Here is a 13,546-nt window from a genome sequence, read left to right on the forward strand (position 1 = left end):
AAAAAAATCAAAACATTTAAGTAACAAAAAACAATCGCCTACTCATTCTAAACAAACTTTACAACCAAAATAAACAATATAATGTAATACAATATGCATTGATTTTGGTTTTTAACTTGTGTATTCTGTATTTTGTTTTGTTTGGTTTTAAGTCTTGAACTATCATATTAGGGTATAAGTCCACGCGTTTTTCACCTTAAATTTCCAAAATAGTTTTATACACGAACTATCATTAGTTCATGTTAGTCGTCATCATTAGTTAGTTCATCATTAGTTCAACTATCAATAAGCTCATGCTTATTGCTCAAACACATATTCATCTAAAAAAAACTAATTTCCTGAAAATTAGTTTCTTATCACGCAAGAATTTGGTCATGGAGCACATAGGGTGGTACTCATAAAGTACCAGTTCTGGGACTGTAACCTGAGACAGAGAAGTTCAAATTTCAAGTCTTCGATTACTGAGAACGACTTGAAGGCGGGAGGCTAGGCACTGTTTTCTTGAAAGAATAATTTACCAACAACTAAACTATTCAAAAGTTGCTAAGGAATTTATAAATAACATCAAATATAATTAACTTGCACAATGTTTTGATGTTTATCTCGTTATTTTGGCATTCAATATTTGTTTATATTAAGGAATGAATGCACTTGTTAGTCGTACAAAGGTTAATTCATTTTGATAAACCACAAAAACAAACATTGCTAATTTTATCCTTTAAAATGATTCAATATTCTAATGCATTTGAAAGTGAATGAACTTTTTTTTCTTCTCAATTCTAATTTTTCATCATGGAAAGAAGACCTCTAAGTGATGAAAGGGCAAATTTAATTGTCCAGTATCATTTACAGGGCCTTTCTCAGCTTGAAATTGCTAATGCTTTGAACATTGCGCCAAGTGTTGTTTGCCGAGCATTGCAAAGATACCGCGAGTTTGGAACTGCACAAAGACGCCATGGCGGTGGGAATTTTCGAAGAACCACTGAAAGAGAAGACCGCCTAGTGAGGATGAATGCCCGCAGAAACCCTTTTTTGACCGCCCGACAGTTACAAAATCGTCTTTTTGAATCCTCTGGGAATCAAGTATCTGATCAAACGATTAGAAATCGATTGAGAGAGGTTGGTTTGCGTTCGTATCGCCCAGTTAGAAGGCCTCTTTGGATACTCGGCACAGAAGAGCAAGATTGGAATGGGTAAACTCTAGGTTGAGGGAGAACCAAAACTGGGAATTTGTATTGTTTAGTGACGAGTCAAGATTCTGTTTATCGAGTGATAGCAGACGTTTGCGAGTATGGAGAAGGCCAAACACTCGTTTTGAGCCACAATTCATCCAACCGGTAACAGCACACCGCGGTGGCGGTGTCATGGTGTGGGGTGGAATTACTCTCAACAATCGTACTGAACTAACATCATTCAGGGCACTTTAAATGGGATCAGATACAGAGATGACATTATTCGGGGGTTTGTCTCAGACTTCCGAGACAATATTGGGCCACAATTTGTTTTTCTCAACGACAATGCCCGCCCTCACCGCGCCAGATGTGTTCTTGAAGAAATTCGTCGTCTCGGCATTACCCACTTACCACTGCCAGCACTATCATCAGACCTAAACCCAATAGATGTAAGGGATCGAAGTTGAGTTATCAATGTTTTAGTTAGGGTAACATATGTTTTAACAGCAGTATTGTATTATGATTATTGTTGATGGTAATTGCAATAAAAGTTGTTTTCTATAATAAGAAAGTATTCATTGTCATGGCGCAGTCGGAAGATGGCATATTACATCTACAATTACCGACGGGTTTCAATTGGGAAGGAAATGTTACTGATAAGTGGAAAATTTTTAAACAACAATTTCAGATCTATGTCACTGCCAGTGGCATTTCATCAAGTAAGAATTCGGGTAAGCGTTTGTGTGCTTTATTATTACACGCCTTAGGACCAGAAAGTTTGCCAGTCAATTCATTTAAATTTCAAAAAAAAGAAGCTGATAATTTTGAGAGCTTAATAGAAAAATTTGATCAATACTTCTTGCCGAAAAAAAATGTTGTTTTCGAACAACACATGTTCTTTACGCGTAATCAGAGTGCGGAGCTAAATATAGAAAAATATGTCGCAGAATTGAGGAATTTGGCCCAATTCTGCGAATTTGGACAAATGGAAGACATGCTCATCAGAGGACGGGTAATTTGTGGGTTAAAAGATGATAAATTAAGAGAAAAACTTTTAAAGGAAGGCGATATTACTTTACAGAGAGTGATAGACATTTATAAATTACATGAGAATACAGTTGTTCAGATGAAAAATTTCGAAAATTTAGCATGTGTGGATGCTTTAAAAAATTATAATAAGAAAAATAGTTTCATTGCCAGAAAAGAAAAAACTACTAGTAACTGTAGATATTGTGGTCTAACTCATTTGGCGAATAAGTGTCCAGCATTTGGCAAGTCCTGTAATCGGTGTAATAGAATGAACCATTTTGCGAGGTGTTGTGAGTCAGAAGGAAAAGCCATAAAAGAACTTAAAGAAAGGAACAAAAGTGAAACTGAACGTCTGTGGCTGGAGGCCATTACGATTGAGGGGATTAATATGGTGGAATGGAAAGTTCCATTTGAGGTTCAACCATAAGTGTTCATCAATTTTAAGATAGACACAGGAGCTCAGGTTAATGTATTACCTAAACATATTTATGAGAAAATTCCAAACAAGGGAGTTCTGTATAAGACGGAAGCTAAGTTAACCACTTACAATGATGAGGAATTAGATGTGCTAGGGAAATGTTACTTACAGCTCAAGACGAAAAATAATTTTGTAGCTAACGAAGAGTTTTATGTCGTCCAAACAAGAAATAACAATAGTTCACCAATTATAGGATTGAAAACTTCCGAAAAATTAAATCTTATAGATCGTCGCATAAGCGCAATTAGACAGGATAATTGCACACAGATTGTAAATAGATATAAAAGAGTATTCGAAGGTATTGGTTGCATGTCAGAGGTATTTGACATAAAGTTAAAAGAGGATTATAATCCTGTAGTTCATACTGCGCGCAAGATACCATTTGCCCTCATAGATAAATTAGAGGAAGAGTTAGGCAGATTAGAACAGCTGGAGATAATGGACAGACCCACTGAATGGGTAAATCCGGTGGTAATAGTAAAGAAACCTAATGGCAATGTGAGATTATGCATGGATCCACAGAATTTAAATAAATATATTGAAAGGGAGTACATTGATCTGCCAACGGAAGAAGAGATTTTGAGCAGACTAGCGGGTGCAAATATTTTCAGCACTCTGGATGCTTCACAAGGATTTTATCAAGTAAAACTAAGCGAACGAAGTTCAGAATTATGCACATTTGCTACGCCAAATGGAAGATATAAATTCAAGCGATTACCATTCGGCATTTCCTGTGCACCGGAAGTTTTCCACAAAAGATTTAAGAATATTTTTCGAGGAATTGAAGGGATAATAACTTATATTGATGACTTGTTAATTTATGCCAAATCGGCAAAGGAGCATGATGAAATTCTGATGAGTGTGTTGCAAAGAGCACAAGACGCTAACATAAAATTTAATATAGAAAAATGTTGTTTCGCAAAGGACATGGTAAAATTTTTGGGTCACATCATAACGGCTAAGGGAGTACAACCGGATGCAGATAAAATTGCAGCGATCATACAAATAGAGACACCCAATAACAAGAAAGAGTTGCAAAGATTACTGGGAATGGTGACTTACGTTGGAAAATTCTTGCCAAATGTTGCAAAGGTGACGGCACCATTACGGGAACTACTAAAAAATGATGTTGCGTGGCAGTGGGGTTTGGATCAAGAGAAGGCCCTGAATGAGATAAAAAACATGTTGACCAGTCAGCCAGTCCTGCAGTATTACCATAGGAAAAAACCTTGTAGACTAACAGTTGATGCTTCCAGAGATACAGTCGCTGCGGTGCTGTTACAAGACAATTTGCCCGTTATATACGCCTCCAAATCAATGACGGAAACGCAACAAAATTATGCCCAGATAGAGAAAGAGATGCTTGCCATCGTCTTTGCCTGCCACAGATTTCACCAATACATATACGGAAAATCAGAAGAAGTGGTTAAAACAGACCACAAACCTCTAGAAACAATCTTTAGGAAACCATTGATAAAGTGCCCGTTGAGATTGCAAAGGATGAGAATAGCCTTACAGCAGTATGATATACAAGTGATATATACACCAGGAAGAGACCTACTACTAGCAGATGCCTTGAGTAGAACGAGAGCGAAAGAAGACAACGTCTTTGATAAATGGATAGAGAACAGTTTGGTGGCTCAGGTGAATCTAATTAATAACTTCATACCAATATCAGACGAAAGGTGGCACCAAATAAGAGAGGAGACAAGCAAAGATCCATGTTTGAGGGAATTAAAAAGGCTCATAGGAAACTGGCCAGAAGAAAAAACGGAGCTCAATGATAAAATGCAGCCATACTGGGATCTAAAAGAGGACATAACAGAAGTAAATGGAATTTTGCTAAAAAATAATAAGATCATAATTCCGGAAAGCCTCAAGAAGGATACGTTACAAAAAATACATTACAGCCATTTGGGAATAGAAAAATGTAAATACAGGGCACGAGAGTGTGTGTTTTGGTTGCACATAAATAATGATATTGAAAATTTCGTACGGCAATGTACAGTCTGCATGAAGTACCAAAAGGCACATATTAGAGAACCGTTACAAAGTCTGGAGATACCTCAGGGACCGTGGGAGCTTATTGGTGTTGATTTCAACGAAAAATCATATTTATTAATAGTGGATTACTTTTCAAAATTCGTGGAAGTAAGCGTATTGAATTCATTAAGCAGTCAAGGAGTAATCTACTTATTGAAAACTGTGTTTGCACGTTTCGGTATCCCAAAAATTGTAAGGTCAGATGGTGGAAAACAATTTGATTCAAGAGAATTCAGAAGATTTGCAGAGGAATGGAGCTTTGAACACCGATGCTCTAGCCCGACCAATGCTCAGTCAAACGGAATGGTAGAAAGGCACATTCAAACAATAAAGAAAATGATGAAGAAGGCGAGCGAAGACAAAAAAGAGATGGAACTATGTCTATTAGAATATAGAAACACACCAATTAGTGAGGAATTACCGTCACCGGCAGAGATACTATTTGGACGTAAAGTTAGGGGGCTTTTGCCCTACAATCCTATAAATAGGAACTTTGAAGGAATCAGAGAAGCTCTTAAGAAGAGGCATGAGATGCAGAAGGTTTACTATAACAGAGGGAAGAAGGAGTTACCAATGTTACAGGAGGGTGAAGAGGTGATGGTACAGAGGGAAGGAAGATGGGAGCCAGACAAAGTAAAAGGAAACCATGGTGATAGGAAGAAATCTTACGATGTAAAGATGAATAAGGGAGGAGAACTATGGCGGAATAGACGATTCATAAGAAAGGTTAAAAGGCCAGAAAAATATAAAGACTACGATTGTTCTTAACTTTAAAGTAGCGAATTAAAAGAGGGAGATGTAAGGGATCGAAGTTGAGTTATCAATGTTTTAGTTAGGGTAACATATGTTTTAATAGCAGTATTGTATTATGATTATTGTTGATGGTAATTGCAATAAAAGTTGTTTTCTATAATAAGAAAGTATTCATTGACAGAGCATATTTGGGAAAATTTACAGATACGACTAAATAACCATCAGCCCCAACCCAGGAACACCGGAGAGCTTGCTAATGTTTTAACGTTACTATGGGAAGAAATTCCGCAAGAAGAAATAGCTGCCGTTATTTTGAGTAGGGCAAACCGTTGTTCAGCTGTTCAGAGAGTAAGAGGAGGCTACACCAGGTACTGAAAAACTATTAATTGGATTAACAAAATAAAAATTGTGGTAAAACCAGTGGAGATGTTTTCCACAATTTGTTAGGCGACACTCACGGCTTTTGTTAAATCGTGTTTTATCTTTGTTTTTAAAAAATTTATTTGTTAAAGATAATGTGATATTAAAAGACAAATGAAGCAACTTTTATTTAAAAAAATATATAACTCTTTCTGTCTTTTTTTGATCTTTTTATTGCAATTCCTTAGCAACTTTTGAGTAGTATAGATGGTCATTTTTTAACAAAATAAGTCTTAGCTGAATAGATTTTGGGCTTAATTGCAAAAATTGTTCTTACAATGGTTCCGAAAATTTTTACACGTCCTTCATGGATTTTTCGTTTCTCTATTTGGTTTATTTTATTTTATTTATTTAATTTTGTTCCTCATGGCACTTACGATGCAAGTATTTTGACTATTTAAAGTCTCTTTAAACATTAACCGATTTCACAGATTCAAGGTTAAATTTTTATAAGTTCGATATATGCATATTATGCAAAATATTTATTAGCCTGGATATTTCAATCTTTCAATTTCTTCACTTCGAGATCAATAACATACGTCTAGCACACTTTGTTCACGAGCAACTAAAAGTCAGTCCGCATGGAAGACAATTTTGAGTGATGTCATTCAACCTAAGGTCAAAATTATTTTGTGAAAATAAAATTTCAACTTTATCAATCATATACGAATATATAGTAATTTATGTATAATTAAACAATTCATATTTCAAGGAAAGATTTCATTTGAAATCTCGGGAATTTAAGCAAGTGAATTTAAAGTCGTTTTCATTCACGGCGAAACGCCACGACTTTTCTTACCCTCGCATGATCAACAAAACAAGATTCAAAATAGTACAAATATAAAACTAGAAAAGTTCAACAAGAAATCCGCAAACTATTTTTTTATATCAGATGTATTTTTAAAGACAATTAATCGCCATACCTGGCGGCCACTCCTGGCCGTAAATGAAGATTTCTGACTGGGCAATGTCCACTCGATTCCAGGTGAGTGCTAGACTAAGTTGTTCCGACGGCGAGAGATGCTGACTCTTGAACAGCGCAGTAAGAATGGTCTGGTCAAGTTCTTGGTTGTTATTTTCCGCACGATCGCTGATCCGGAACACTGTTATCTGAGAACAGAAAATGAATAACTATAATTAAGAAAAGAAAAAAAATTAGTGTGATTCACATGAACGAAAAGATTCTAACGCACAGATTCTGGGTTAAATACAGGAAAAACCGTTTCTGGTAGTAAATTTTCTGTGAAAAGTGTTACGCTGAGGACTGATCCCTGCAGGATTCCATTTTCTTAAAGTTGCAGTTCGGATTGGTCGGATCCTAGTTTTATACTGAAAGATCGTTCTTCTAGGAAGCTGCGTAGAATATTAGGCATATTTCCTCCAAGTCACCAGTCACATTGTTTTACAATTGCGAATCTCCACGTAGTATCGAAGGTTTTCTCCAAGGTCGAAGAATACAGTCAGATGTAAGAAAGCAGTTTTTTAACAGTTTTCGAGTGTAGCCATCTGTGTGGAATGATATTTGCTGAATCCTGTCTGATGCTAGCTGTAAAGTCCTCTTGTTTCTATGTAATGTACTAGTCTGTAGTTCACAACAGGCTCGAGGACTTCATTCAGGCAGGAAGTCAATGATGACGGTCTGGAACTCGTTGGATCGTTTGGATTTTTGCCTACTTTTAGGAAGGGAATAACGATTGCTCCCCGCCAACCCTTTGGATATTGTCTTGCCCTCCAAATTTGGTTGTAAAGGCTAAGGAAGTGTTCCTTTTGCGTTAAAAGCGTTTCTAGTTTCGTCATGGTCAATAAAGAATTATAGAATTCTTCAGTAACGGTGTCAAAATCGAGTGGGTTTTATTCAGCATCTTCTTTCTTTCTATGAAACTCATCATTACAAGCCTATGTTCCAGAAACCAGGACATAATGCTCGGCAAGTCATTTGATCACTTCTGTTTCGGTGATGACTATTCCGTTGATTTCAGTCGTTGGTATTTGTGGAAATCTTCTTGCTGCGGAAAAGGTCATTTTTTTCCACACTCCTCTAAGTGGAGATGATGTGATTGTCGACACATAAAAAATGAAGGTTACGTTTTTTGAAGTTCTTATTACTTTCCTTTATTACTTTCGTAATTTTTGACGACGGACTGAAAAATCAACTCAGTAATGTGATACAGTAGGGATTTGAACCAAATCTTAATTTTCGGCTAGTTAACTGGGTGGCACACGTCATCTTGTTAGGTGGGATGGAAATTAAAACAAAATAACAAAAATGTATCGTAAACTATATTTTCAACTAATCAATTAGTTTTTCTGGTGCTACTTGTTTAGTTAGATCTTGGCATCTCTGAGGGTGATCCCGGTTTTCTAACGACACAAACACTATCAACTAACTTAATAACTTTTAGACTGCAATAGATTTTACAGCAGGCCTACAATCACAATTATCAAACAATAGTTGAACACCTACCAGATTCTTCTTTCGAGTACACTGCAGCAGTTCACCGTAGAGGCACTCAGCCTGCTCCTTGCCCACTTCAAAAGTTCTCTCTATTGTGTCGATCAGGTATTCCTTCATATTCTCCAGCACCGTCTGCTCTCCAGATTCAGAGTCCGATGCGTATCTAAACATAGAACATGCATAAACCAGGTATATAATAAAAAAATATGTTCCAATGTAGGCATATAGGTATAACACATTCACATTTGTCTGATATTTATAAATATCAAAACATTAATGTTTTAGCGCGCAGAGTGTATCTATACATATGAAGTTTAACATAAAACTATCAGTTCTATTGAAGCGCTTTTATATTAAACTATCCTTAATTATATACAAGCAGTATGACCGAGCATTATACTGTAGTGGCAAGGAAGAAGCCTACTCATTGATTTCCTCCCCCAGAAATGTCCTTATTCGAATTAATCTGGCAAAATCATTAAAAAAACACGTTACATATTTATATATATCATTTTTGATTATGTTCAAGTGATAGGTCCGTAAACTGCATTAAAGTAGCAGTGACAGCCCACCCAACCCACCGCTTTTTACACATTCCATTCACTGTCGTTCGTATTTACTAACTTGTGAGTAAAGGCCAACAAATCGGCAGCTCTACCAGACCCATCACAGACCACCACCGGAACTGGAGGAGTGTCGGTCACGTACTCCAGCACGGCTCTGATTGTGTTCGTGCCGCCTTCAATCACTAGACACACTACTGGAGTACTACAATGGGTACCTGCAACCAACCATGAATTATTAGCATGCAGGATGAAAGTTAACTAGAAGCGTATACAAAAGACAGTTCTTGAAGTACGCTTCCTAAGGATGATGCCTAATACATTTATCTACTTACATGGATGTAACTTCTGAATTGATATATATTTTTCTAATTTCCTCCTAAGTATGATCTCGGCTCCGTATCGACCTGCCGTACCATTATCTACTAATAAAAAATACGCATGTCTGTTGTTAAGTACTGCAAACTTGGACCTAAAATGCAAGAAAAATAAAATTCGAATAAATCCATTATTAAATAATTTTTTGCATATGGGCTGTAGAAACCAAGGTATATACACTGCACTTAAATAGTGGAGTCAGTGCTGGACCGTACAAGTTGGCTTCTGTAAAGTTTACAGTAAATGATGCCTTGAGTTACTATTACTCAGCAAAGCTCAAATAAATGGACACATAAAATATTTCTGAAGATTTTATATGCGTGTTAGGGGTGTCACTGTAAGTGTGGTTTGTGTTGTTAGGTTGGGATAGTAAAGAGTTGTCGATAAAAGGCTAATCGGCGTAAACAAATAAAAAGTGACGTAAAAATATTGCTATAAAGTTCAAGCATGGATGACTCTGGTTATATTGTAAACGTGATTATCTATTATTTTGAAACAAAACTTTTTGGAGAGGATATGTGAGAAAACAAACCTTTTGCAGCTGTGAATCTCATCAATATTTGGCGTTTGTTTATGAAGCTTATACATACATAGGTATAAAGTTCACAAATTAGAGATAAAAAAATCCATTTTTTTTTTTTTTTAAATTAAGACGAAGATATTATAGGATTCTGAAATACTCTAAATTTTATTTTTTCAGATTAATCTTCAGGAAATCCAGATTTCTGGACTACTGGATATGAAGAATGACCGCTATAGGACATTACACTACGAACAGCTTAAAGAGTATTCAGTGCGACCATCTCCATTGAAAATTTAGTTGTCCTTATAAAAATGAGTTTTAACTTATTCTTCACACTGAGACAGTGTTTACGGCAACAATGAATAGGTTCATGAAATTTCTTGAACAAGACATATTCCATCAACATGTTTAAGTATCTTGTCTATCTAGATTAATATAATAAAATGCATTAAATTACAAAAATACCTTGGCGATGAGATTGAGTGGTAGGGTACATCCTTATTGTGTCCGATCAGCTCGTGGTTGTTCTCGACGATGCCCCAGGGCGCGATACCGATACTGATCACACGACCACTGCGTTGCGATCTTTCCATCAGCAATGCATCGCCCACCTGACGGGTTACCCCTAAGCACAAATATTATTCCATTTTTTAAAGATTAATTTAAAAAAAAAATGAGTGAAATGTCCGTACAACTTTTACAGAGATATAGTTATTCAATTTTCCTGAAACTTAAAATCTGTATCTTTGATTTTATCCGCCATAGCACTTTTGTTTACTGTATCCCTAGCCGGCTTTGGCATTTCATCCATCATCAGAAATAGATTAGACAGTTTGGAAGAGATTTCGACTTCACTTTTGTTTCTGTCTCATAGTTATTTTTTCTAAAGTAATTGCAGTTAGTCAAATTAAATCAAGTCAAATTAAATCTAGTTTTGCAAAAAACAAAAACTAAAAATTCCTTCATTAAAGTCAACATTTAGGTCAATTAGTGTGCCTCTATCACAGGAGTTTCGGCAACAAATTTGATAATCAAGTGATGTCACATTGTTCTTAAACCGTGAATAAACTGAAATGGGGCCCTTTAGAAAAAAAGACTAACTTCAGAACACTGCTTAACTGAAGTTGCTTGAAAAATGTCTAAATGTCTAAAAGTCAAAATGAATTCATCAATCTCCGTTGGTTGATCTAAACTCAATTAAAATTATCAAGTAGCATACCTAAACGAAAATTACAAAATTTAAACTTTACACTATTTTTCGTTTCTGAATTGTGTTGTTGATCCTACATAAAGACAGACCTGTATTAGTTCCACCAGTAAAGATCCAGGCCCCCGTAGTTTTAGCAGCTTTCAGAAGGCCTTTCCTTAAAATTTTCTTCAATTTTGGTTGCAGTTCGAAATTTGCTTTTCCACCTTGTACAGTGATCAGGAGTTTTGGTAACTCTAGGTTCCACTCTCGCGTGAACAGTTGTAGAATAAATTCAGGTCTTGTGTCATAAGCCAATCTAACGTACTGAAATAAAATAAATAAATAAAACATCAAACTTGTAGCTAGTAAAAATGAATAGATGAAAAACGGGAAGCTTTTTAAAATAAATCTTAAGAGCGTTTCTTTATCAGGGGTAGGACACTTAAAGCCCTACCCAAAAAACTTCTGAAATTGATTAAGAAAATCTTATTGACGATAACTAAACATTTAAACTGGTGGAAACATTAACTTCTTGACGTATCAAATTTTGCTTTTACTTAGCCTGTGCTAAATGGCTTCTAAACATGGTGTAGGTTTTCTAACATAAACCGACACTTTTTTTGAGGGAATTACGGATCCACTCTTCTGAATTCCCATAAAAACGATTAAAACCAAAAAAAAAAGTTAATGCACTTAGTTCAAAGAGATTCGTTGGCTTCTTTGGCGAGAAAAATGCAGAAAAAAAAAATTCTATTGAGACAAATTTACTGAAATAAACATAGTGTAATCTATTGAAGTAATACTTAAGAAAAGAATCTAGTATGACCTTCCCCTCAATCAGAAGTCACTCTAAAATAACTATCGAAAAAAATGTTTCAAACAAAGAGTTAGTACAAAACTTGTGCATTGTGTATACAAAGTTGAAAGAAAATCTTAAGAAACTATATTCAAAGATCCTTCGTCTTGAAAAAGAACCTCAGACTGGTGAAACAGCTTTGAATTGAGTTCCAAGCATACTAGTTTTGGGATCTAAAGCCAACTACAGGATATTCCTAAGCTGTAAAGAATAAAAAATCGCACATTCCTTAAAAGCAATTGATCCCACTTTTTTTTTTCTAGCACTTGTAGTTAACTAAGGAAGGGTTAAGGTGTATTAATGTACTGTGGAATGTTCTTAAACGTGCCATCAAGTGCCTGCTTAGCACTCAGCCGAGATACTTCTCTACTTAGCACAGGTAAAAATATTCAACCATATGTTCTTGTCTTGGTAGACATAGTTCCTATGCTGCGACTTATCAAGAAGGTACTGACAGGTAAGAAGTAAAATATCAATAGTTGACACTTTCTCATACCACAATTCGTTAAATTCTAACTTCAAAATTTTCTTGAAACGTTGAGTTTTTATTCATTGTTAATTGTCTTCAATACTGTTTAGATTCGCTGGCATAAAAATGTATTTATGATAGAAGCATAGCATGGCCAACTCAGGACACCTCTAAAATGACTTTTATAGATACCCATCAGTACAGATGGTAGATTGTACTGACAATGGGGCATTTTAGAAGTATGTATAGCACACCGATCTGTAACAATTGGAGGAGACCTTACTTTTAAAAAAATCACACTTTGCTAAATTTTCTTAAAAATTATCATACCTGAGCTTTACTTGGATGTGGCCCACCTTGGAACTCAATCGTACCATAAGCATCAGTGGCTGATGGTAGAGTATGCCTTGATGGAATCCAGATGTCATCATTATCACTTTTTTCTAGATTTGTTCCAGAACTACAATGGAATGTTTTCGATAACCCGCAGCAGCACCTAGATAAATAAATGAAAGTGATAAAGTGGTAAGTATCAGATAAGAATACATACTTCCTTTACCACGGGTGAATAAAACACCCGGTTTTTTTTTTTACGACTAACAGGTAATTTGTTTACAACACCTACTAACTTTATAGCTTGCCACGAAGCCATCGTTTCCCATAAATGAACCTATCTGTAAGCCGAAAATTCCATCCTATTCTACCTCCTCTTTGAAAGCAACGAACTTCAAACATTAAGTATTTCGCCTTCTTCGTATATGTAAATATTCAACCACGTGAAAATTTGTCTTGGAGAGAAAGAGGTTAATCAGAGGTTACCAGGTCTGGTTTGGAATCTGGGACAGACGGAAGCACAGTATTTAAATCTTCCATTAAAGTCGGCCAATACAGTGTGCTAGCTGAATAAACCAGAGTTCCAATAAAATCAAGTGACCAAATAGCTCCAAATGAAAAGCAACCTCATAGTTCAGCATTAAGTTTTGTTCCAAACTTTATTTTGATACAAGCACTAACTGAATGTAAAAGAGATAGTGGACAAAAAACCTAAAAATCTTTGTTTAATCCACATTTTTTTCATAATAGCAACAGAATTAAAAATTATAATGGATAAAATGTTCTTTTATATGGAACCGTTAACTCATACTTGTCCCCGAAAAAGCTTTGTCCTGATGGTCAAAAGTATACGATTATAAACCAATTTTGTATAGTATTCACTAC

General features: G+C 35.7%; 2 protein-coding genes across 9 annotated transcripts in view; one reads left to right on the plus strand and one right to left on the minus strand.

The window, feature by feature from the left end:
* Positions 1-13,546, minus strand: part of Trpm (transient receptor potential cation channel, subfamily M) — an 86,457-nt gene that overhangs the window by 45,989 nt on the left and 26,922 nt on the right. For all 8 annotated transcript variants that reach the window (XR_012463063.1, XM_074143316.1, XM_074143314.1 and 5 more), the window contains 7 exons: positions 12,659-12,824; positions 11,114-11,327; positions 10,280-10,439; positions 9,249-9,385; positions 8,975-9,131; positions 8,360-8,513; positions 6,819-7,005 (listed from right to left, as the gene is read on the minus strand). Coding sequence is in view for 7 of the 8 variants with exons in the window: in XM_074143316.1 (XP_073999417.1) it covers positions 6,819-7,005; positions 8,360-8,513; positions 8,975-9,131; positions 9,249-9,385; positions 10,280-10,439; positions 11,114-11,327; positions 12,659-12,824 (1,175 nt within the window). In the remaining variant the exon portion in view is untranslated. The remainder of the gene's footprint in view (positions 1-6,818; positions 7,006-8,359; positions 8,514-8,974; positions 9,132-9,248; positions 9,386-10,279; positions 10,440-11,113; positions 11,328-12,658; positions 12,825-13,546) is intronic.
* Positions 1,702-2,640, plus strand: LOC141461887 (uncharacterized). The gene has a single exon (XM_074143320.1). The coding sequence runs from the start codon at positions 1,705-1,707 to the stop codon at positions 2,626-2,628; it is 924 nt and encodes a 307-aa protein (XP_073999421.1). The 5' UTR covers positions 1,702-1,704; the 3' UTR covers positions 2,629-2,640.

Source organism: Rhodnius prolixus, unplaced genomic scaffold (genome assembly GCF_049639745.1).
Source record: "Rhodnius prolixus isolate KJV_2025 unplaced genomic scaffold, Rpr scaffold_12, whole genome shotgun sequence".
Taxonomy (NCBI): Eukaryota; Metazoa; Arthropoda; class Insecta; order Hemiptera; family Reduviidae; genus Rhodnius; species Rhodnius prolixus.